The 23,150-nt window shown below is 40.5% G+C and overlaps 1 protein-coding gene across 1 annotated transcript; it reads left to right on the forward strand.

The window, feature by feature from the left end:
* Positions 1–359: 359 nt before the first annotated feature.
* Positions 360–18,815, forward strand: ELAC1 (elaC ribonuclease Z 1). The gene is made up of 4 exons (XM_060029075.1): positions 360–456; positions 6,483–6,647; positions 12,039–12,506; positions 13,994–18,815. Exons 2-4 carry the CDS (start codon positions 6,491–6,493, stop codon positions 14,458–14,460), a joined length of 1,092 nt encoding a protein of 363 aa, XP_059885058.1. The 5' UTR covers positions 360–456; positions 6,483–6,490; the 3' UTR covers positions 14,461–18,815.
* The last annotated feature ends 4,335 nt before the right edge of the window (positions 18,816–23,150 follow it).

Raw genomic sequence — 23,150 nt, forward strand, 5'->3', positions numbered from 1 at the left:
CTTTCAGATTTAGTGATTAAGATAGAACGATTCATCCCCACGAAAGAACAGACTTTACACAAAGATATGCCAGAGCAAAGCATCTGGGAGAACACTCTTGTTTGAAAACATTACACGGAAAACAAAAGGCTGAACCGTATACTTTTTCACCTTGGGGGCTCTGGTCCTCACGGGTTACCGCCACCATCGAACCCAGTGCGCTGGTGCGGGCGAGTGAAGGAGAGGGAGTCCCACTGCAGCACAGAGCGGATGCCCGGGGCCGCTGCCCAGCCTCCAGGCGCGGTTGAACTCCGGCGGGAACCACCGAGCGCGGACCTCCGGCGCTTCCTAGAGCAGCCTCACGTGGGCACGGCCGGCGGCGCACTTCCGCCCGCGCGCGTCGTGTCCCCGTGGACGGCTGGGCCTTGCTGCGGGCCTGCGCCTCCCTCGGCTCTTGCCGCGGGTCTCGGGGAGTGGGTGAGTGGGGCAGGGCGCGCCGGAGGGGGGGCGGGCCAGGGTCTGCGCCGCTGAGGCCCCCCACGCGCCCGCCGAGCGGGCTGAGGGCGCGCTTCCTGCGGACTCGCGGGCCGGGACCGGAGCAGAGGACCCAGGCCCGGGAGCGCCGGGGACGAGTACGCGCCTTGTCCACCCCCACCCCCAGACGGGGGCCTCAGTTGCCCGGCGCTCCTGCCGACGCCCACCCCTCCTTTTGCTACACTGATGCTGAATTGGAGGAGAGGCTTGGCTGGCCAACGGTTGGAGACCTGGCCTCTGGCCCTGGCTCGGCCTTGGCCGCTCACTGTATCTCGCAGGTCACGCTTTTTTCATCTCTAAAATGGAGGCTGGCAGTATCTGCCCTACCTGCACCACTGGGTGATGGCAGAGTTGGCACTGCCTGCCTAGAAACTCGTTCTGAACCCGGCAGACTTTAGAATCTTCTGGGAAGCCTTCCAAGTGCTGAGGCCCCAGAATCACCAGGTGTTCGTGATATGGAGCCGGGACTGAGAACCACTGGCCCAGAGTGTCAAGTGACAGTTCTGCGATCGATCGTGTGCTGTGTTCTCGCCCAGAATGTGCACTTCCTCCAAAGTGGTTCATAGTCATGAAAAAGCAAGCGGCTGGGTTTTTTTGTTTGTTTTTTTTTTTTTTGTCCAAAAAGACAGGGATCAAAATCTGGTTTGGTCACTTATTTCCTAGTGCTTAGAATGGTGCATGTCACAAAACATGCACCACTGATTAAATAAATTAACTTCTGATTACTTCCGACCTAGTGGAAGAGTTGTTTGGCTTGTTTTTCAACTTTTTATTATGGAAACTTTCAAGTATATACAAAAATAGAATCATGTACTGAATGTACCAACTCACAGTCAGTTTCATCTGGTACCTTCACCCCCACTGGATTATTTTAAAGTAAATCTAAATGTACCGTTTCATCCATTAAATACTTGTTTATGTTTCTAGAAGACAGTAACTCCTTAAATATAAAACCATCATCAATCTCATAAGAATTTCATGTTACCATCCATCCAGTGAAAGTTTACATATCCCCTGTTGTCTCTTTTTTTTCCTCCCATTGTCCAAATCAGGAGTCAAACAAGCTACACATGCTACACTTGGTTGACGGCTCATATCTCTTCATCTCCTCCCTCTTTATTATTGTTTTTCCTTGTATTTCATTTGTTGAAGAAGCCAAGTCATTTGTCCTGTAATGTTTCTTACATACTGAATTTTGCTTTTTCCGTCCCTGTGGTGTCCTTTAATAAACTGGTATTTAGATAACAGCCTTTTCCAGATGCAGGTTATACTTTTTGGCAAGAAAACCTCCTAAATTACTGTGTACTTCATATTACATCGCATCAGGAGTTGGATTAGGTCTTGTCTCTCTTTGTGGTGTCAAGATTGATCACTGGACCTTTTCCGTACAAATTGTATTGCAGGGTGACTAACTAATTGATCAGGGAATTACTGAAGGATGACAGCTAATAACTATGGAAGGAATGAGAGAATATCAGCTTGGCAACCCCTAATGAAATAATTGGTCCTGGAAATGATCATTAGTGGCTGTTAATGTCAGAAAAAGAGAGACAGCCAGACAGTATGTGCTCCCTGATGGAAGTACCCAATAATACCACTTGTCAAGTATTCTTAGACGATGGGTGAGGGATAAAGATGAAACAGGATTGACCGTGAGTTGATGATTGTTGAAGCTCGGTGATGGGTATGTGACAGTGCACTATATTAATCTGTGTTTGAAATTTTTCATAACAAAAGTTTTTTTTAAAAAAGATTGACTAGTTGACTAGTGAGCTCACGTCAGCCCGATCCATCCATTATAGTTCTCCATTAGCCTTTCACTAAGTGGTTCTCAAAACTGACTGCATGTTAGAATCACAGGGGAAGAATTTTTTTTTTTTTAATTCTAAAACACACGTCTTTTGCAGAATTTCCTGTTTAATTGTTCTGGGATGGAGCCCAATCATTGATACGTTTTAAAAGCTCTCTAGGTGATTCTAATACTCTCATACTCTCCAGGATTCTGTACCACTGGCTTAGATCTATTATTTGTTACACATGCCAAGTGATTATATTCTATTATACTTTCTGCATTTATTACTTTAAATTTTCAACTTTCTACATTCTGCATATTCTTCTGCCTCTTGCAAACTGCAATCCAATAAGAAAGCCTCTGCAAATATTATCAGAGGAAGTCTTGATCTTGGAAGTGAAAATGTGGAGTGACACATGGAAAGGACACTAGCGATAACCTCAAGGCTTGTGTGGGGGGTGGAGAGATGTACCACCCACCCGCTGTGTGAGGTGACTGTATCCCCAAATGGAAAGGGAGATCAGGTGATACGTAGTTAGAAGAGCATGTTCAGCATTATGACACATTTCTTAAAAATCATCAATATTAAGTAAATTAAATATAAAATAAATTCAAATCAAATAAATAAATGAAATGCTGCTTATTGCAACCAAAAACAATTCAAAGATTTAAAAGAAAAGTTAATAATCTCCACTATCACCACCATCATTTTAATCACCCGTGAGATAACCAATATTAGCAATATGGTGTATATTCTTCCTCACCAGACTGTCTTGTATAATGTAGGGGTTTGGGCATTGTTATAAAAATGAGATTATGCCATAGCCATCTGTAACTTTTCTCACTGTCATCCCTTCAGGACAAGAGTTACAGACCTGACTGAACTGTAGAATAAATAGTTCATGATATGAATATACAATAAAATATTCAGTTGTTTCCCTATTGAGATATATATATATATACATATATATATATGTATATATATATTCCGATGGTTTCCAAATTTTAGCCACCTTAAAAGTAGCACAATAAACATCATTGTACACAGATCCTTTATTTCTGTAAGGTCGATTTCCAAAAATGGGATTGCTGGGTTAAAGTATATTGCTATTAGCAGCATCATTATTATTGGTAATATATATTGCCAGATTACTCTCCCAGAACATAATAGCAATTCATACTAACACCACTAGTAAAATGCAGGTACCCATTTTCCCTTGTCTTGGTTAGCACTGGATAGCATTAATATTTGCCACCTGATGTGTGGAAAATAATGTCTCTTTTCCTTTAATTTGCATTTCTTCTAACTACTGGGTGACTGAGCACTTTTCATGCTTATTGGCCGTTTGGATTTCTGCTGTGAACTTCCTGTGTATATTCATTGCTTATTTTTCTATTTTATCAGTTTTTTTGTTCCTGTTAATGCATTTACTTGGACCATTTCTTAGGGGCATTAACCCTTTATCATACAGTTTTCTCCAGGTGTTTTTTTGGTCCTTTGACTTTAAGAATCTTGATATATGAAAGTTTTTATGTAGTAAAAATGTCGTTTTAAAAAATTTCTGGGTTTCATGTCTTGTCAGTAAGGGTTTTCTCATCCCCAAAGTTATATACATATTTTCCTAATTTTTTGAACATATTTTTTTGGACCTTTCACATTTATATTTCTAAACCATATGGAATGTATTTTTATATACAATGCAAAATAAGAATCTTGCTTTACTTTCTTCTGCAGAAGTAGCCAATTATGTCAGTGTTGTTCATTAAAAAAGCCACCCTTTTTATACTTTTGTTGTATATTGATTTCTGTACGTACCTGGGTTTATTTCTGGACTGTCTCTTCTCTGTCACCTCTGTTTTTGTGCCAATATTATTCTGTTTGCTTTATGCCTGATTAATGTAGTAAGTGTTAATATCTAGAAAAGTTAAGTCACTACTCAATGCTTTGTGTACTTTTCTTGCCCATTCTCAGACATGTATTTTTTCTTCCATGTGATCTTTGGGTTGCTTTTGTTCCAAGATAAATCCCACTGGAAATCTGATAGAATTTACATTAAATATATATACGTTAATTATGAAAAGATAGACATTTCTGTGATAGTAAATCTTCCTATCAGGGAAGCTAATGTGTATCTCTTTTGGGGTCTTCTAGGGTCTATTCCTTTCCTATTAACTTTCTAGTTATTTTATAAGACTTAGTTTTCTCTTGTGAGTGAGGGGTTTATTCCTCATTTTTATTTTTACCTGGTTATTGCTAGGACTGAGAAAAGTTTTTGATAGATTTTTTTCCCCTATAGATGATATATTTATCCAGCTTGCTGCCAAATTTTCTTGTTTTAGTAGTTTTTCTTAAACTTAATATGTTTGTTTTCTTCCCTGCCATCAATGTGGATGCTCTATAATTGGTTATATTGATATATAAGTTTGAGTTTGTGCTTATTTTATTTGATGCATATCTCCTATCACAGAATTATATGAGAGAGAGATGTGCCCAAAAGTAGTAAAAGGAAAAAGAGATCTCAGGAGTTGGCAGAAATCTACACTCAACAGGTTATTGCTGATCACTTATAAGATCAGAAGCCCAGGTGCTAACCCCTCATGGACTCTATTATTATGGGAGTGAGTCATTCACTCAGCATTACTGTGTGATATTAGCATTACTGTAGAGTGTTGTAGAGCATTGCTGTGGCTTATGATGTTTCAGAGAAAGGGCTGCTCACCACAGGCACCAGAGATATCACTTAGTGAGCATAATTAAATTCCAGCTCTTGCCCAGAATCTCACTAGAGTTGTTTATTTATTAGAAAGACTTTTTTAAAAAATTAATAAGCAGAAAGTACAGAGTTCTTATATACCCACTCCTTCCCCCAATTTCCACTAATATTAACATCTTACATTAGTGTGGTAGTGATGAGCCAATATTGATACATTATTTTTTAAAATATTTACTTTATTTATTTATTTGGTTGCACTGGGTCTAAGTTGCGGCAGGCAGGCTCCTTAGTTGCAGCTCATGGGCTCCTTAGTTGTGGCATATGAACTCTTAGTTGTGGCATGCATGTGGGATCCGGTTCCCTGATACATTATTATTAACTAAAGTTTACATTAGGGTTCATTCACTCTTTGTGTTGTATATTCTATGGGTTTTGACCAATGTACAATGACGTGTGTCTGTCTTTACTGTATCATACAGAATAGTTTTGCTAAAAAATCCCATGTGCTAAATACCATGTCCTAAAAATCCCGTGTGCTCCACCTAATTCATCCCTCCCTCCCTTCCCCCAAACCACTGTCCTTTTTTTTTTAATAACAGAAATTTATTCTTGCACAATTCTAGAGGCTAGACATCTGAAACTAAGGTGTCGCCTGGACCTTTGTTATGGATAATAAAGCTACAACATAAGGAATGCTTAAGACAGAAGGTGACATGATAGAGTTGCCCTGGAGCTAGTGTCCTGGCGTCTCAATCCTAGCTCTGCCACTTACTAGCCGTGGGACCCTAGGCAAGTCACTACCTCTCTGTGCCTCAGCCTCCCCATCTCTAAAATGGGGATGATGGGGCTTCCCTGGTGGTGCAGTGGTTGAGAGTCCGCCTGCCGATGCAGGGGACATGGGTTCGTGCCCCGGTCTGGGAAGATCCCACATGCCGTGGAGCGGCTGGGCCCGTGAGCCACGGCCGCTGGGCCTGCGCGTCCGGAGCCTGTGCTCCGCAGCGGGAGAGGCCACAACAGTGAGAGGCCCGCGTACCGCAAAAATAAATAAATTAATTAAATAAAATAAAATGGGGATGATGATATAGTACCCACCTTGTAGAGTCAAACCACTGTGTTTTTACCATTCCCGTAGTTTTGCCTTTTCCGGAATGTCATATAGTTGGAATTCAATTATAGTTATTAATTGACTGGGTTTGGCTTTTTCAACATTTATTTTTGTTTGTGTGAGCAGTCATACAAGGTTTGGTAATTTGTGGTTTTAACTGATTAAGAGTTACTAAAAAAAAAAAAAAAAAGAGTTACTAAAATCTTTCTTCGGATTTCTGTGGAAAACTATTAGAGAACAGGAATCCAAGCTATTCTTAATAACCAAAACATAGGTAATAGTAAAACTCACAAGAACCTGTTTTTGGTGATTTTGAGCAGCGATGTGTAATAATCCCTAAGGGCTCTTCTCGTTCCAGGGTGGAAGATGTCTATGGATGTGACATTTCTGGGGACAGGCGCAGCATACCCATCCCCAACCCGGGGTGCCTCTGCTCTGGTCCTTCGGTGTGAAGGCGAGTGCTGGCTCTTTGACTGTGGGGAGGGAACCCAGACACAGCTTATGAAAAGCCAACTTAAAGCAGGTCAGTGTGCATTCAGCTCTCTCATTAAGGCTGTCTCTTGTTCTGCTTCACTTTCTTGGCTCTCCTTGGGCCTTTTGCTTAGAAACAGCCCTGACAGTTGCACTCCATTTCAGTGCTGGAGCCCTGGCAATACTTGGAAGGCGCTGGGGTATCTGGCCACACCCACTAAACTATCTTTCTTCCTCCCTTCCTTCCTTCCTCCCTTCCTTCCTTCCTCCCTTCCTTCCTTCCTCCCTTCCTTCTTCCCTCCCTTCCTTCCTTCCCTCCTCCCTCCCTCCCTCCCTCCCTCCCTTCCTTCTTTCCTTCCTTCCTTATTTATGTATTTACTTTTCATTCTTCCTGTAAATGTTGAGAGCAAGGATTTCTATAGGCTTAGGGCATGGAGGATGGAGTGGGTTGCATCAGACATATTAAATAGACACTGCCCAAGCAAAGGAACATACTTATTTCCACCAGGACATAGGTATAAGTATCATGAGAGAATACAAAGGGTGGTAGATGTTCTGGGGAGTGAAATGTTCTTTTCCACTTGGGGTCATTCTCAGAGAAGGTGACCTGTGAGTTGTTAAAGGAGGAGGAAGGGTTCCCTGGGCTGGGGAGAAGAAGGGCATTCCAGCCATAGGGAACAGAGTGAGCTTAGCACCAGGCAGACTGAAGAGTACCGTGTTCACCAGAGCCTTGGCCCAGAGTCAGGCAGACCAGGGTTCCAGTCCCAGCGGTGTCTCGGCTTATTACCTGAGCAGGTCAGCCAATTAAGCTTTACTTTGCTCACCTTTCAAATGGGCTTAAAAACTCGACTTAGAAGGGGTGTTGTGAGAATTGTATACAATAATCCCTTCTCTGTGTGGTTGTCTCCTTCTCATCAGTTAAATCTTAGCTCAAATGCTGTCTTCTCAAAGGCTGAACCTCTGGGGTTAAGTAATTTCTCCTCACCCCAGGCATTCTACTATTTTGTGCTATTTTTATTGACTTCTTAGCATCATCAATATCTAAAATTATGTTATTTAAATAGTTGTTTCTGTGGTCACTGTTTATTTCCCTGTACAATAAAGTAAACTCAGTGATCACTTACATACCTAGTAGATGCCCAGTGATATCTGTTCAGTTAATGCATGAATAAGATGTTCAACACTTAGTACAGTGCCTCTCACTTGTTAGGTCTTGATAAATGGTAGTTATTGAAATTCCTACTACTCATCACAGTACCTAGCATTTGATGACTAAAGGAAGTATAGTTCTATTATCCAAGGATTCCTTGGTCTAGTGGTGAAAACTGACATGCAAACAGTCATGGTGTAATTTGCTAAGTAAGAATAATGGAGGTGTTTTCTAACTACTTTTGAAGCACTAAGGAGGGGGGCACTAACTGTATCTGTGTGTTCAGGGAAAGCAACCTAGAGATGGTAACAGTTGAGCTGGGATGTAAGAGACGAATAGAAGTTTCTCTGCGGAGAGAAGTAGGGATGGCCCTTCAAGGAACAGACAACAAAGTGAGCAAGAGTTTCTAGGAGAGAAATGACATGTTTGGGGAATATTAAGCTATCCAGAATTTTGAGTACTTGGCTGGATAGATGAGAGATAAGAATGCTTAAGGAAGTAAGTAAGGGCAGACTATGAGGACTCCTGTGGTATTCTAAGGTATCTGCACGTTATTCTATTGGCAACAAAGAATCATTAAAACATTTTAAGACGAAAAAAAAAAAAATTAAGCCGAGCAATGACATGGTCTGATTTGTGTTTTAGGACAGTTTTCCAATGGCACATATATTGGGAGAGAGAGATTGGCATCAGGAGACCAGTTCCAAGGCAGTGGCATTCACCTGAGAGAGAGAGAGAAGATGAAGATGTTGAAGCAGGAAGTAGGGATAAGGATGAAGATGAGAGACTCAAAGAGATACTTATAGAGCCAACAGCAGGTGGTGACTGAGTAAATTCCTAGTCTGTGAAGAAGTGAAGAATTATTACAAGTTACAGGTGATGATGTCCCAGACCAAGATTGGGAGTTAGGAAAAGAGCTGTTGGAAGAAGGAACTAATGCACTTGGGACACGTGGCCTTGAGGTGTACACAGTTCAACCCTGATTATATACTGTCTTATGTTGAAACCCTGAGGTCAGAGCAGGTATTATGCTTTACTTCCCTTGGATCACACAGGGGTTCCTTTCACGAGAACATGCCTCCACATGCCAGAGTGGAGGCTGTAATATTTAACAGTTTAGAGAGTAGGGGTTAAGGTGGCAGGGTGATTAAAATAGAAACAAGTAACTGTTGTGTTAAGAGGTTTGGGTGTAGGGTAAGTCTTCACTTTTTATTTAGTACCTGTATCAGTTATGTAATGCTGCATAGCAGATTATAAATTTAGTGGGTTATTTGCATTTATTATCTCATAGTTTCTGTGGGTCAGGGAGTTCGGGCCTGGCTTAGCTGGATTCTCTGCTTCAGGGTCTCACTAGGCTGCAATCCAGGTCTTGGCCAGGGCTGCGGTCTCATCAGAGTCTCCACTACGGGAAGGATCTGTTTTCAGTGCTCACTCAGGTTGTCAGCAAATCCTTGAGGTTGTAGGACTGAGGCTGCCTGCAGCAACTAGAGGCCTCCTATAGTTCCTCGTCATGGGGGTTTCTGCTTCAGGGTAGCTTGCTCGATTCCTGCCAGCAAGGGAGAGAGATTCCAGAGCAAGTCTGCCAGCAAGATGGAGTCTTGTAAATGACATAATCGTATTGCATCCTTGGGCCATATTTTACTGGTTAGGAGTAAGCCCCCAGTCCCACCCACACTCAAGGGGAAGGAATTATAGAAGGATATGAACAGCAGGAGGCAGGGGCCATGGTGGTACCCATGTACCACCTTAACTCTATCTGCCACAATACCTTTCTCTAGTGTTTTATATTTTACAGCTATTTTATATATATTTTTAAACAATGCACAAAGCTCGAGCTTTTTAAAATAAAAGTTTGGCAAAAAATAATAATAATAAAATAAAATCTAAGGGAACCTTTAGTTTACAAAATTTTTGTTGACTTAAGAAAAAATTTTCTGGCTTCAGAGAGGAGAGTGATATGGTAATCCTAGAACATTAGCTGAGACACTCTAGCACTTCAAAAGCCCCTGTCTCAACCTGGAATGCATCACCCTCAAAACATCTTGGCTTCTCTCAATAACCCAATATGGACCTATCGCTATTGGAGTCATTGAAGCCCTTTTAGCTTATACTACCTCCTGGGGTAATGGGTTTCATAAGGAAGTATTTTCTGTTTCTCTAGATATACTTCTTGCAAGTTTCCTTGGTCCTAATATGCAAGCATCTGATTAAAAAGTGTAGGTTTGCCATATCTACTTTTTTCATAATTTTAAAGAGTGAGCTTAAGCCTTTTTTTCCTCTAAAATGATTACAAAAAGTATTATAAAAGTATAATTTTTAAAATGATTATAATAAGTATACATGCTCGTTGTAAAAGTTCAAACAAAGCAGAAAAATATAAATAAGAAAAGCCTAAATCCCCCTCTCTTTGGTGAATTTTCTATACATGTAGATATGGTAATGGTGTAGGTGTATTTGTGTGTGTGTATAATTTTGCATAAATGGAATCAAACTATACTTGGTGTGACCTGCTTTTTTTCAACTGAATATTACGTATGAACGATGTATTGCAGACATTTTCCTACAGCACTAAATATCACTGCATTATCCCTTAGAGGATGCTTAGTATTCTACTCCTATATGGATGACATTTTCCCTGGTAACTTTCGTGATCTTAAGTGAAAGGGAACTCATGCATTTTTCTTTTTTCATTTGATAGCTTCCTCTTACCTTTGATAATTGTGGTTGCCATTCCTTCTCCCTCTGAAATCAACTTTCTTGAAAAATGAAATGTTTGTCTTCCCTGAAACTGTGATATCTGTGGGAAGTACCTTTTCTTACTTAATTTATCTCACTTGCTTTGAGTTCACAGATTGTTTTGGTGTTCAGTTTTGGCTGTGTTTTGCAGTAGATAGGGAGAGGCCCAGAAAGTCTGATTTGGCAGTTTTGAGGTCAGCATGAGACTCAACAACTGTTGTAGTTCTTTTGTCTCTTGAGTCCTCAGGTCACACTTGGGGGCGTGTTGGCAGCCCAGACAGCAGGAAGGGGGCAAGGAAAGGGTTCCAGAAGTCAAAAAACTGCAAAAACGAGGACTAAAAAGAGAAAACAAAAAGGAGCATGTTGAGGAAGCTTCTAGCGTGCCTCCTGGCAATTTTCAAGGTTCAAGATCAGCCTCTGCCCAGTCTGTTCTCTGCCACAGGGGCCTGGCTTGGTGTAGTAACACTGGGAACACTCGCTTGGAGAACACTGTTACCTAGATGTCACAGGACAAATCCCATCACAATAAACTATTCCTGTTCTTTTATGGCATCGATAAACTGTTCCTGTTCTTTTATGGTATCAAATGTTTGAAATGGGTGGGCCATGAGCTAGGACTGGAAGCCACTGTTATACTAAAAATGTGTTAATTGTGATTGTTGCTTTTAAAAGGCCTTGTGGTGCATCTGAGAAAAATGTTGATGTGGCATCCTGCCACATACCAGGAGTAAATTCAGTTTACCAATGGCTAAATCAAGTTACAACCTAAGTCAGTATGCACTGGAAAAGCTGTTGTATTAGTTCAGATTGAGAGAAAGAGAGGGGCCCACATGCCTTTACATAGCACCATGGGGGATCTACCCTCTAAACTGCACTCTGCATCTATTGCCCACTTCCTCCCCCTCGGTTCTTCACCCCACTCCCTTTCCACCTCCCTCTTTCTCCCTCCTTCCTTTCCTCTCCCTCCCTCATCCCCCTTCCCTTTTCTCCTTCTTCGGCCTCACCCAGACAGGCAGGCTCTGGCTTGGTTAGTTAATCTCTGTCCAGTGTGGAGTCCTTAAAAGGCAATTTTGAATTCAGGCACTGGTCCAGTCCGTTGGAGCCAGGGGAACATTTTTATGCTGGAAGTACTGTTCATATTTGCTGTTCTCAGAGGGAGCAGTAGGGGGCAGTGTAACTGCCAGATGTTTTTAACACTTGTGGCCTATCTGGTAACTTATGTGAATCATTTTGGTACACTTTATCCTTTTTTTTTTTTTTTCCCCCAGTAAGAGGATGTGTAGGAAAGTACTCTTAAAACTGTAACACTGTGTAATTTGAAGATGTTTTATGAAAAAAAGTTATATCTTATTAAAGCCATCTAGTGAAATAATACCTGTCTTTCTTGCTTCTAGAATCATGTAGAAGAATATAAAGAAATAAGTTTATGGTGATAAGTAGAACTTCTAAATTCATTTTATTGCTTTCTATGTAAGTTGTTATGCATGTTTCAAGTAGCTTTGTATGAGTTTTATTTCTGAAAAATTCCCAAATTTATTTCTCTGCCTCAATCAAAAGGGAGAATTACTAAGATCTTCATCACGCATCTTCATGGAGACCATTTCTTTGGCCTTCCTGGCCTCCTCTGCACAATCAGCCTGCAGAGTGGCTCCATGGTCACCAAACAGCCGATCGAAATCTATGGCCCTGCGGGGCTTCGGGACTTTATCTGGCAAACCATGGAACTTTCTCACACGGAGTTGGTCTTCCCTTATGTGGTCCATGAGCTGGTGCCTACAGCGGATCAGTGTCCTACAGAAGAACTGAAAGAATCTGTACACGTGAATAAAGCAGACAACCCTCCCAAAGACGGACAGGGAAGAACTATCGTGTTAGACTCAGAAGAAAACTCGTACCTCCTGGTTGATGATGAACAGTTTGTTGTGAAAGCATTTCGCCTCTTTCATCGAATACCCTCCTTTGGATTTTCAGTTGTGGAGAAGAAACGCCCAGGTAAACTCAATGCACAGAAACTGAAAGATCTTGGTAAGTGTTTTTTTTCCTTTCTCGTCAATCGAGTTGTTAACCAGAGCAGTTAGAAGCGTCATAGAAACCTTCTTTTCTTGTCTCCCAGGCCTAAAACTGACATTTTCTCTACTTACTTCCTTTGCTCAAAGTTTGTTTATTAAGAGAAATCCTTGAGGCCAAAATATGCTATACAGAGCGAAAACCAAGTATCTATTTGAATTCTCTCTTCAGCTCCCTAGATGCACATTCTTGATCTGTCTTATCTTCAGCTTTTACTATCTTGGTTGGTGGAGTGGACCTGTTGTCTCAGGTCTAGGCTTTTATTTTTTCATGTCATGTTTTTGAAATATGTTTTCAATGACATCTTTGGCCAGAGACTTTTTGCCATAGTTCTTAACCTTGCAACTCCAACCAACTGCTTTCTGGGTTTTCCTTCTTTATTGACTTTGCCTAGTCAATCAACCTTGATTAAGTTAATTTGGTGTTTAGAACACTGCCTTAACCAGTTTTACATACCTGGGTTCATCACGCTCGGAAGCAAGCATCCAAAGATTGGCTTGGGGCCCATCAAAGGCTTCATACCTCCTCCATGCTAGGCCATCATGTGTGAGAGTTCTGCAGCGCCTCTCCCGAAGCAGTGTCCGGGTACATCATTCCTCCAGCATACCACCTTCCTTGGCATGGCTACAACAGAGCCTGTGAAAACACGGTGATGGTGATGGTTTTTTTGTGTGTCTTGTCTTTACTTACGCAATGTCTTCTTTCTTTTCCAACTAAAACAAAATGCTAAGTAATGAGGAAAAGTGCCTTAGGCCAAAGGTATTTTTATTATCTAAAAACCTGTGAAAATACTGTTGTATTGGGAAACTTTAAACATGATCTATGTTGGAATTAGTGAACACATTCTGTTTGTTTGTATGTGTTGCCCAGAGTGATGATCAGGTGTTATTCTCGATTAATATGAGACTTAAGCCCAGTTTGGTAAACATGGAACTGCCCCTATCTACAAAGAAGATTGATTATTTATAACTGCCTGAAATTCTGCTTGATGTTGTGATCCAGACAATCCCCTCTAACAGTTTTTTTTTTATTATGTTAGTTTGTTGGTACCTTGTCATTTAAATGGGCTCTTTAATTTTACCCAAAGATGAGCTTATTAAATACAGCACTCTCAAATAATGTTATTCCCATGCACAGCAGAGAATCAAGGCTGTTATCTTGACTGTAATAAGGTTTTAGTGGGACTTAAGAGCTTAAAACTCATCTGACACGTGTGCTTGGAAATGTTTTAAGTACTTGGGCATTGCTAATATCAATAGCCAACAGTGAACTTTTAAAAATGTATAAATATTCCAGTTTTCCACAAGTAATAAAATATTTATAACAATTATGAAAAGAATTGGATGCCTTTTCCACTTGCTATTTGCTGTGCTGTTGAAACAGACTCTCTTAACAAGTCATAAATGCCATTCCCATGACGTGATGTTATCTGCCTCTGTCATTAGGTGTTCCTCCAGGTCCTGCCTATGGGAAGCTGAAAAATGGAATTTCTGTTGTTCTGGAAAATGGAGTTACAATTTCTCCCCAAGATGTCTTAAAAAAGCCTATTGTTGGAAGAAAAATCTGCATTTTGGGTGACTGTTCTGGGGTTGTGGATGATGGAGGAGTGAAGCTGTGCTTTGAAGCAGACCTGTTGATCCATGAAGCAACCCTGGATGACACCCAGATGGACAAAGCAAAGGAACACGGCCACAGCACGCCACACATGGCAGCAGCATTTGCAAAGCTGTGCCAAGCAAAGAGGCTCGTTCTGACTCACTTCAGTCAGAGGTACAAACCAGTTGCCTTGGCCAGAGAAGGAGAAACAGATGGGATCGTAGAGCTTAAAAAGCAAGCTGAATCAGTGTTAGATCTCCAAGAAGTGACTCTAGCAGAAGATTTTATGGTGATTGGCATTCCAATCAAGAAATGAAGCCAGTGTTCCTGAATGCATTCTGGTGTGTCTGTGAATATGTTACTGAACGAACAGTCAAGTTTGTTGTTGTCGTCGTCGTTGTCGTTTTGGTCTAAAATTATTTGGGTCCTAACAGTCCTAACAAGGATGGAGCTGCACTGCTGAACTAACTCAGCATTGAGAAGGGAGCAAGCTTTGTGATAATAGATCACTTTAAAAAGAATAAAGCCAGAATCCTTCTTCAAGTCCACACTTGACAAAATGATAGACTGTTCAGGTGTACATGTTTTGTGGCTGCTGCCTCAGAGGGTAGCCAATATGCCATGCAATCCTGGGCTTAGCTTCTGCCCGGCTTTATTGCTGTTGTTGGCAAAGCAGTAGCAGGGCTTGGCCCTCCTGGCTAAAAATGGTATTTTGGCATTTTGTGTTGAATCTGTTCATGTTATTAACAGAATAGAGAGAAATGTAATGAGACATTGGATATGAAGGATTGAAGCTGGCACGTTAAGTCTTGAATTCTTTGCTTGAATACTGAGTGCAGAGTCAGGCTAGGTGTTTATCCTCCAATTACTATTTTATTGAACTTTCCAGTTTGCTTTAAACCTGTGGTTCTCAGTTGGAGGTGATACTCTCCCTTAGATGGAGTTTTGAAATTGTGGGGATGTCTCTTGTCAAAACTAGGGGGGGTTACTACTGGTATTTAGTCAGTAGGGGCCAGGATGCTAGATCCTACAAAGTTCGGTCAGTCCTAAACAGTGAAGAATTATCTCGTCCCAAAATGCATATTGCAGGCCTGTTGAGATACACAGCAAGTTAAAACTTATACTCCCACTGTGAATATACTTTATAAAAATTAGTGACATACTGAACTGAACTACGAGGTAAGTCAAATTCTACAACAAATCCTAAAAAGCTAGCTAAGGGAATATGTTGGAATTGGAACATCTTATCCAATATTATTGGTCATAAATGAGCTATGAGCTGGAGCTTATGAATCTGGAGGTTAAAAAATGATACCTGTCCAACTTGCGTTTACGCTTTCCAATAAATAATTCTTTGAGCACAATTTTAGTAAATGTTCTTTCTAGAATAGCTTTTCTTCATGAGTTGCCTTCCACCTCCCTTCTGTCTTTCATGGGGTATCTCGGACTCATTTTCCCACAGTATTTCTCAAAATGTGTTAATGGAGAGGTAGTCTCAAGTACTGATTCAGTCAAAAGGCTTCCCTCATCAAATCAGTCTGGGAAACCCTCTATGCTATGTGTCCCTCCGGCAGAGTTCTGGTTCCCATCAGTACATTCAAAACAGCACTGCTTCAGGGATCACCAGCCAGTCTTTGGTGCCAGAAGGCCCTGATTTCAGAGTCCCATTCTTTACCTCATGATGGTCCTGTGTGCTCTGGAGCAGATGACTTACTCTCTGAGCTTTAGCTGCTCATCTCTAAAAATGGGAAAAATAAGAATAAGACAGTGAGAAATTGTCACTGAAAAATAAGACAGGGAAAAAATTAAATAAGACAGTGTATAAAAGGAGCATAGCACATTGCTTCAGGGCATAAAGTCCTAAAGTACAGAGGCCTGTCAACTCTATTGAACCCCTTTCTGAGTCATATTTCACCGTATACTATCTATTAACATCTCAAGAACCTATGAGTTTATTGTACACTTATTCAGAAATACTGTCATGGTGTATACTATTAAACTCCTTTGGGTCCTGGGGCTTTTCTAGTAAAAATTGACTCCTGGATGGGTCTGGAATCCCTAGAGTAATGATAATCAAGATGGGTCTAGTTACTCAATATCTCAGTCATTCTGAAGCAGTCTCCAGAGTGGTCTGACTCAGCCCTGCTCTAGGCTCCCGGCCTGCCAAGTACCAAAGTTGACCAGACCTAAAGTGTATCTTGACTTCTGAACTCAATTCAAACAAGCATTTATTAGATACCAGCGGTGTGCCAAAACCTGTACAAGGGGGAATGGCTAGTACTAGTACCTCTAATGCCTGGAGCTCTTGTGGGTAAAGATTGTATCTTAGTCACCTCTGCATTCTTGGAAATACCCACCCATAGTAGGCACTCAGAAATATTTATTGAATGAAATGAGGCCTTGATGTCATGCATGCACAAAATTTATGACCTAAAGTTTAGAACCTGTGCCTAGCCCATTTTATGACTGTATTTGTCCAAAATTTTTAGCTGCCTGATTGGTGGTACCCCATTCACTGCGTTGGGAGTACATAAATGAATATAAGACAGAATTTCAAGCTCACTGTCTTAAGTGCTGAAGACTGATAGGTAAATATCAGTAAATATGCAGTTCCTTCAAGTGTTTCTGATTTTATAGCCTACCACTCCATTTTGCTGTTCCTGAGCGTTCCTTGAGAGCTGACTTGAGCTCAAGCCCTTAGAATCAGGCTCTATTAGTATGTGTGGGCTAAGCCCTCAGAGAACATGATGTGGAACGAATTGATATGTTGGATTAAGTGTAGGGTATCAGTTCATGGTGAGAGTTCTTTCTTGGACTCTCTTCTGGCCTAGAATTTGTTCTTAATGGTAGAACACATTCTAAGAATTTGTGGAGCTAGAATTAAGAGTGAATCTTAAATTGGATTTCCTAGAGCTTGTAATTTGTTCATGGTTATGTGACTCCAGATGGGATTAGAATATGTGGTGTTCCCCAAATGTATTTGATCACTGAATCCTCTTTTGCCAAGGAGCATCTTGGAACACTGAGAAATGCTGTTTCTTAATACTTCTGAAAAGTATTATATTTATAATTTTTACCTGGACAATTTATTGAAGTAATAAGTTCCATATCTACACCGAGTATAGTATTTTCTTTGTCTTAAACTGACTTTCCCATTGTCAGGAATTCATAGGTTCTTGCTTACTTTAAATAAATATGCACTTTCTGTTTCTCTAAAGGTATTTAGACTTGCCCAAATACACCCCAAATCATCTTTGTTTTCAAATACCCATGCCTCATTAATATACTTTTAATAAACTTTTAAACATAAAAGCAGCATATGCTCAGTAGTTAATTTTTTTTAAAGATTCAAGAAAAGAAGATGATTACTCATAATTCCACCATCTAGAGAGCTACCGCCTTGGTCCAGTGATCCTCAAACTGAGATGTGAGTCAGTATAACTCAAGGTAGTACATAGGTGGACAGGGTGCATAGGTAGCCAGAGATCCTTGGGCTCTGATTCCAAAGACTCTAATTCAGTAGGTCTGGGGTGGAACCCAAGAATCTGCATTTTTAAAAAACCACCCCCAGGTGATTCTGAAGTATATGAGTGGTAGAACACATGAGGAGAAAAAGCTGTCTTTATTTATGCACTTTGAAAAATTGAGGTGTATATAAATATTTTATGTATATTTAAACATGCTTATAGATCTATGTGTATTACACACATGCATATTTTTACATGTAGGTTGACCTCAACTGTTTTTCTCATTTAACATGAACATTTCCTCACAGTATTAACTGTTCTTTGAAAGCATGAATTTAATGATTTTATATTATTCCATTCTATAGAGGTAATATAATTTATCTGTTTTCCTACTTTTGGGGCATTGAGATTGTTTTCCATTATTATAAATAATAATATCATGAATATTCCTGGGCATAAATCTTTGTATCTCTGCGTATTTCCTTAGGATTGATTTCTCTGAAGGTCAAATCTGACTTACTGTTTTGGACTCTGGGTAAGAATCTCCCACTTGTTTTCCAACTCAAACCGCAGCAGCATGAGAGGCCTGTTTCACTACTCCATTGACAGATGATATTGAATATCATCAATTAATGACTTTTCTAACACTTCTCTTCCAAGACATTTGTCTTATAAAGATTATTTTTGCCTTCTAGTGAAAATAACTTTATTATGTCTTTCAGCCACCACATATAATTCAACTGTGATTTCCTTGAATATTCTTATGCCACCTTAAAATCTGACCGTTCTTTCTTAAAGGGGCAAAAATCCTTCCTGCTTCAAATATGTTCATGACAGATGTAACAGTGAAGGTAACTTTTGTTTTCACAAAGATATAAATTTATGGTGAAATGTACTGATTCTGTCCTTACTGACCGATGGATTTTTTAGGTACTGAATGAGTCAAGAGTTATTATTATTTTTTTTTTATGGGGAGAATAAAAAGGAAATGCTGGTGTTGTTCACTCTTTGGCAAGATAAGAATAGAGTTTAAGGTGGGGTGCGGTGGGACATGGGGTAAGATTGAGAAATTGTTTTCTTCCATAGTACGAAGTAAAAAATAAAGAGTACTTTAACCATATTATGTTTTTTAAAAAGGGGCAGGTGGCAGTAAATACTGGGTGAATAAGAGTGGAGGATCCTTAGCGAAATGTGCAAGGGATATGGGGAGGGACAGGCAGAGGACTGTTTTATATAAGCCTAAGAGCCCTAGTACTATTTGGTATTTGGAACTACTTATGTGTGTATGTGTGTGTCATTTAGTTTAAAAGTTACATTAAAACACATAAACATAGATAAGACCCTGCTCCAAATAATTATGTCAGTTGGTGTCTCCAGATGGGTGCCCCAGGCAGCTAACAGTTCCTTTCAAGAATTTTTAACATTCCGATCCATTCTCCATACCACAGAGAGATTTTTTTCAAATGCAGATCTGAGCCTAGCGCGCAGATTTTAACGTTCTTGCCTTGCCCTCCCCTCCAAGCTAACCTTACTGAACGGCGCCACTCGTTTGTGCGGCCCTAGCCACGTGGGCCTTTAGTCCTTTGTCAGAGGCTCCTGTTGTTGCACAGTCTTGGCATGGACTGCTCCCTGGGCCCGGACCCTGCTCCCTCAGCCTGGAGCGCTCTTCCTCCTCTCCCCAAGTTAACCCTTGCTAGGCCTTCTGCTCACAGCTCTGCAGTCACATGCTCCTGGAAGCCTTCCCAGACTTCCCCACTAGGTCGCATGTGACTCTCAACAGTACTGGCACCCCACATTCCTGTTGCCTGTCACTTCGTATTTTCATTTTGTTCCTGTGAATATTCAGTTGATGTTTCTCTTTCCCACTAGCACTGTAAGCTTCACAAGAGCAGAACTGTGTCTGACTTTGTTTCCCTTTGTGCCCTAGTGCCTAGCTCAGCCCCTGGAACAAATTAGGCATTCAATAAGTAGTGGTGACTGGTTCAATTTTCCTTGCCATCCTGTTATTCTATAAGATGCAATACCTTGTTCTCCTAGGGATTTTTCCTGATTAAAGCAAAAAAAGCAAAAATCCCTACCCTTATGAGGCAAATCTTTATAAATACTAATTCTAAAGCTTTAGCTTGGTGTCCTAAGATATGCAGACAGATAACCTAGAGTCAGGAAAGGGCTGGAAAAAGGAGTTTCTCTGCCTGAGAAAGTGGGATGTTGGCCTTCGCTATGCATACGAAACTCAGAACAAAGGTATAAAGAATGAGGGAAGAAGGCCAAGCCCCATGTGGGAGTCTGGAGCCCCATGCAGGGTAGGGAAACGGTGGAAGAACCTTAAGGACACAGAGGTCTGATGTTCAATTTTATGGTGGCTGTGTTGCTTGAAAGTAGACTTTCTTTGAAGTCTGCTGGACACAGGATTTGGGGATCTCAACACTTCACACCACCAAACTAGAACACGTTCTGAATTCCATGACTGGGTTGACGTGGGTGGGAAAAGGACAGCAGGAGTGAAAGAATGAGACAGTCCCAAACTAATATGGTTCAGAAGGAGCAGAGTCAGAGGTGTGACCACGAGAACCTTCTCCCAGGAATTTTCAGAAGATGGCAAGGAGTGCACTGACCTTTACATAACCCATGGAATTGGGAGGTAATATAGAGGGTTGAGCCAATTTCACGTATACCTTAAAGGACAGGGTAGCTCTAGCTGACACCTGGATGCAGATATTTAGGTGCCCTCGACAGACTTTTTTTCTTTTTTTTTTTTTGCAGTACACGGGCCTCTCACTGTCGTGGCCTCTCCCCGTTGCGGAGCACAGGCTCCGGACGCGCAGGCTCAGCGGCCATGGCTCACGGGCCCAGCCACTCCGTGGCATGTGGGATCTTCCCGGACCGGGGCACGAACCTGCGTCCCCTGCATCGGCAGGCGGACTCTCAACCACTGCGCCACCAGGGAAGCCCGACAGACATATTTTTAAGGATTAAAAAGCTGTCACATCGAGGATAAGGAAGTTGAAGGGGGTGCCTAAGTTTATCCAAAGTAAAGAATATTTCTGCTCCTAAATAAAGCTAGCTGAGAAACACTGTTGCTCTGATGTCAGCATGCTAATCATACTCAGCAGACACAGCAGGTACAAAGATTAAATTCGCCCACAAAAAAGTAAAAGGGGAAAGGCGAAGGATCAAATTTCCCAGCTATATAAATCCCCCTGTAACTGCCAGAAACTCTTCAGGCAGACTCAGGTAGAGCTAAGCAACACTGAGTTCAGTGTCACGAAATGTAACCAAGGCTATTTTGTCTAGGTTGTTCTCCTCATTGTTGTGGCTTCCAGATCATAGGCTTGTCTGAATGACACCATATCTCCATCAAACATCCTGGACTGGAGTTGACCTTGTAGACATATCCATGTCTGGGGCATCTGGGGCAGCAATCCAAGTGTTGCTCCTAACTGGCTTGCAAAGGGTCTTGCGTGGAACACATCTTCACACAGCTAGTAGCTACTGGAATGTGATCGATTTTCTCCCCCATACACCTACACTGAAAGGTAGTATAGCCTACTGCAAGTGGTCTTCAAACTAGGGTATCTGTCCCCCTGGAGGTATGCAAAAACTTTTCTAAGGGTATACAGGCATGCTTTCATATGAAATATTTCCTAAAATCAATCTTTCTGAGAACTAGCATAGGCAAAGTGTCTTACTGGGTCAATTGTACAATGCTCCAGGATACCAAAGAAGGGGATAATTGAATTATTGGTATTGGGGTGAAAACATGAATGACTGGGTAACAAATTCTTTTCAAGTTGGGTAGTTTCCAGTGTGTTGCTTTGAATAAAACTGAAGGAGGATCTAACCAAGTTTAGATCAAGGAGTAGCTAATCTGTCCAATGATAGATTTTAATTGCTTTATTGAGATATAATTCACATACCATACAATTCAGTGGGTTTTCATATATTCATGGGGTCGTGCAACTATCACCACTATCAATTTTAGAAACTTTCAGTTATCCCCAAAAGAAACTGTACCCTTTGGTAGTCACTCTCACTTTCTTCCCAAACCCCATGGCCCTAAGCTACTTTCTACCACTAATCTACTTTTACCTACTAATCTACTTTCTGTCTCAATAGATTTGTCTATTCTGGACATTTCATACAAGTTGAATCATATAATATGTGGTCCTTTGTGACTGGCTTTTTTCACTTAGCTTAATGTTCTCAAGATGTAATTGATGTTGTAGCTTATATCACTACTTCATCCTTTTTATGGCCAAATAATATTTTATTGTGTAGACATACCACATTTTATTTATCCATTCATCAGTTGATCCAATGATAGATTATTAAAAGGAATTTTTACAATATACTTATATCAGGAATGCAAAATGAGACATGGCTACAGATCTTTTAATAAGTTAAAAGAAGATGATATAAATAACTTTAATTTTAAAGTAAATTACTAAAACAGCTTCCTTAAAAAACACAATTTGCTAGAACTGACACAAGAAAAAATATAGGACTATTCACTTTTCTATTTATTAAGGAAACTGAATTTGTGATTAAACCCTTCTTATAAAAAAACAAAACTCCAGGCCCAGATGGTTTTGCTAGTGAATCATTCTAAACAATTAAGGAAGAAATATACCTTTCTTCCACAGACACAGACGCAGGAAACAGAAAATGAGTTAGGAAATGTTCCCTCTTTTTCTGTTACTTTTTCTAAGTAACCTTGATGCCACAACTTAAGGACATCAAAAGACAGGAAAATTACAGGTTAATTTCTCTCACAAAAACTCTTAAGAAAATAATTAGCTAATTGAATCCAGTGACATGTAAAAAGAATAAGACATTTGACAAAGGGAGTTTATTTAAGAATGCCAGTTTTGTTTAACATTTAAAAATCAATATTATTCACCACATTAACAAAAACTACTGGGCATATACCCAGAGAAAACCATAATTCAAAAAGACACATGCACCCCAATGTTCACTGCAGCACTGTTTACAATAGCCATAACGTGGAAGCAACCTAAATGTCCATCGACAGGAATGGATAAAGAAGATGTGGTGCATATATACAACGGAATATTACTCAGACATAAAAAGGAACGAAATTGGGTCATTTGTAGAGGTGTAGATGGACCTAGAGACTGTCATACAGAGTGAAGTAAGTCAGAAAGAGAAAAACAAATATTGTATATTAATGCATATATGTGGAATCTAGAAAACAGGACTTCAGTCCTACAGCTGCAAGGAGCTTAATTCTCCCAAAAGCAAGAATGAAACATGCTTCCCCAGAGCCTCCAGATAAGAGCCCAGCTCCTGTTAACACCTTAATTTTGGGATTGTGAGACCCTAAGCAGAAAACTCAGTCAGCAACTAGAAACCCCCTCCCTCACAATGGACTTCTCATCTACAAAATTGTGAGATAATAAATATATGGTATTTTAAGCTGCTAATCTTGTTGGTATTTTGTTATGCAACAATAGAAAATGAATATAGTCACTATGTAATTTTCAAAGATGGTTTTATTGAGATATAATTTACATACCTC

This window comes from Delphinus delphis, chromosome 13 (assembly GCF_949987515.2).
Source record: "Delphinus delphis chromosome 13, mDelDel1.2, whole genome shotgun sequence".
NCBI classification, from domain to species: domain Eukaryota; kingdom Metazoa; phylum Chordata; class Mammalia; order Artiodactyla; family Delphinidae; genus Delphinus; species Delphinus delphis.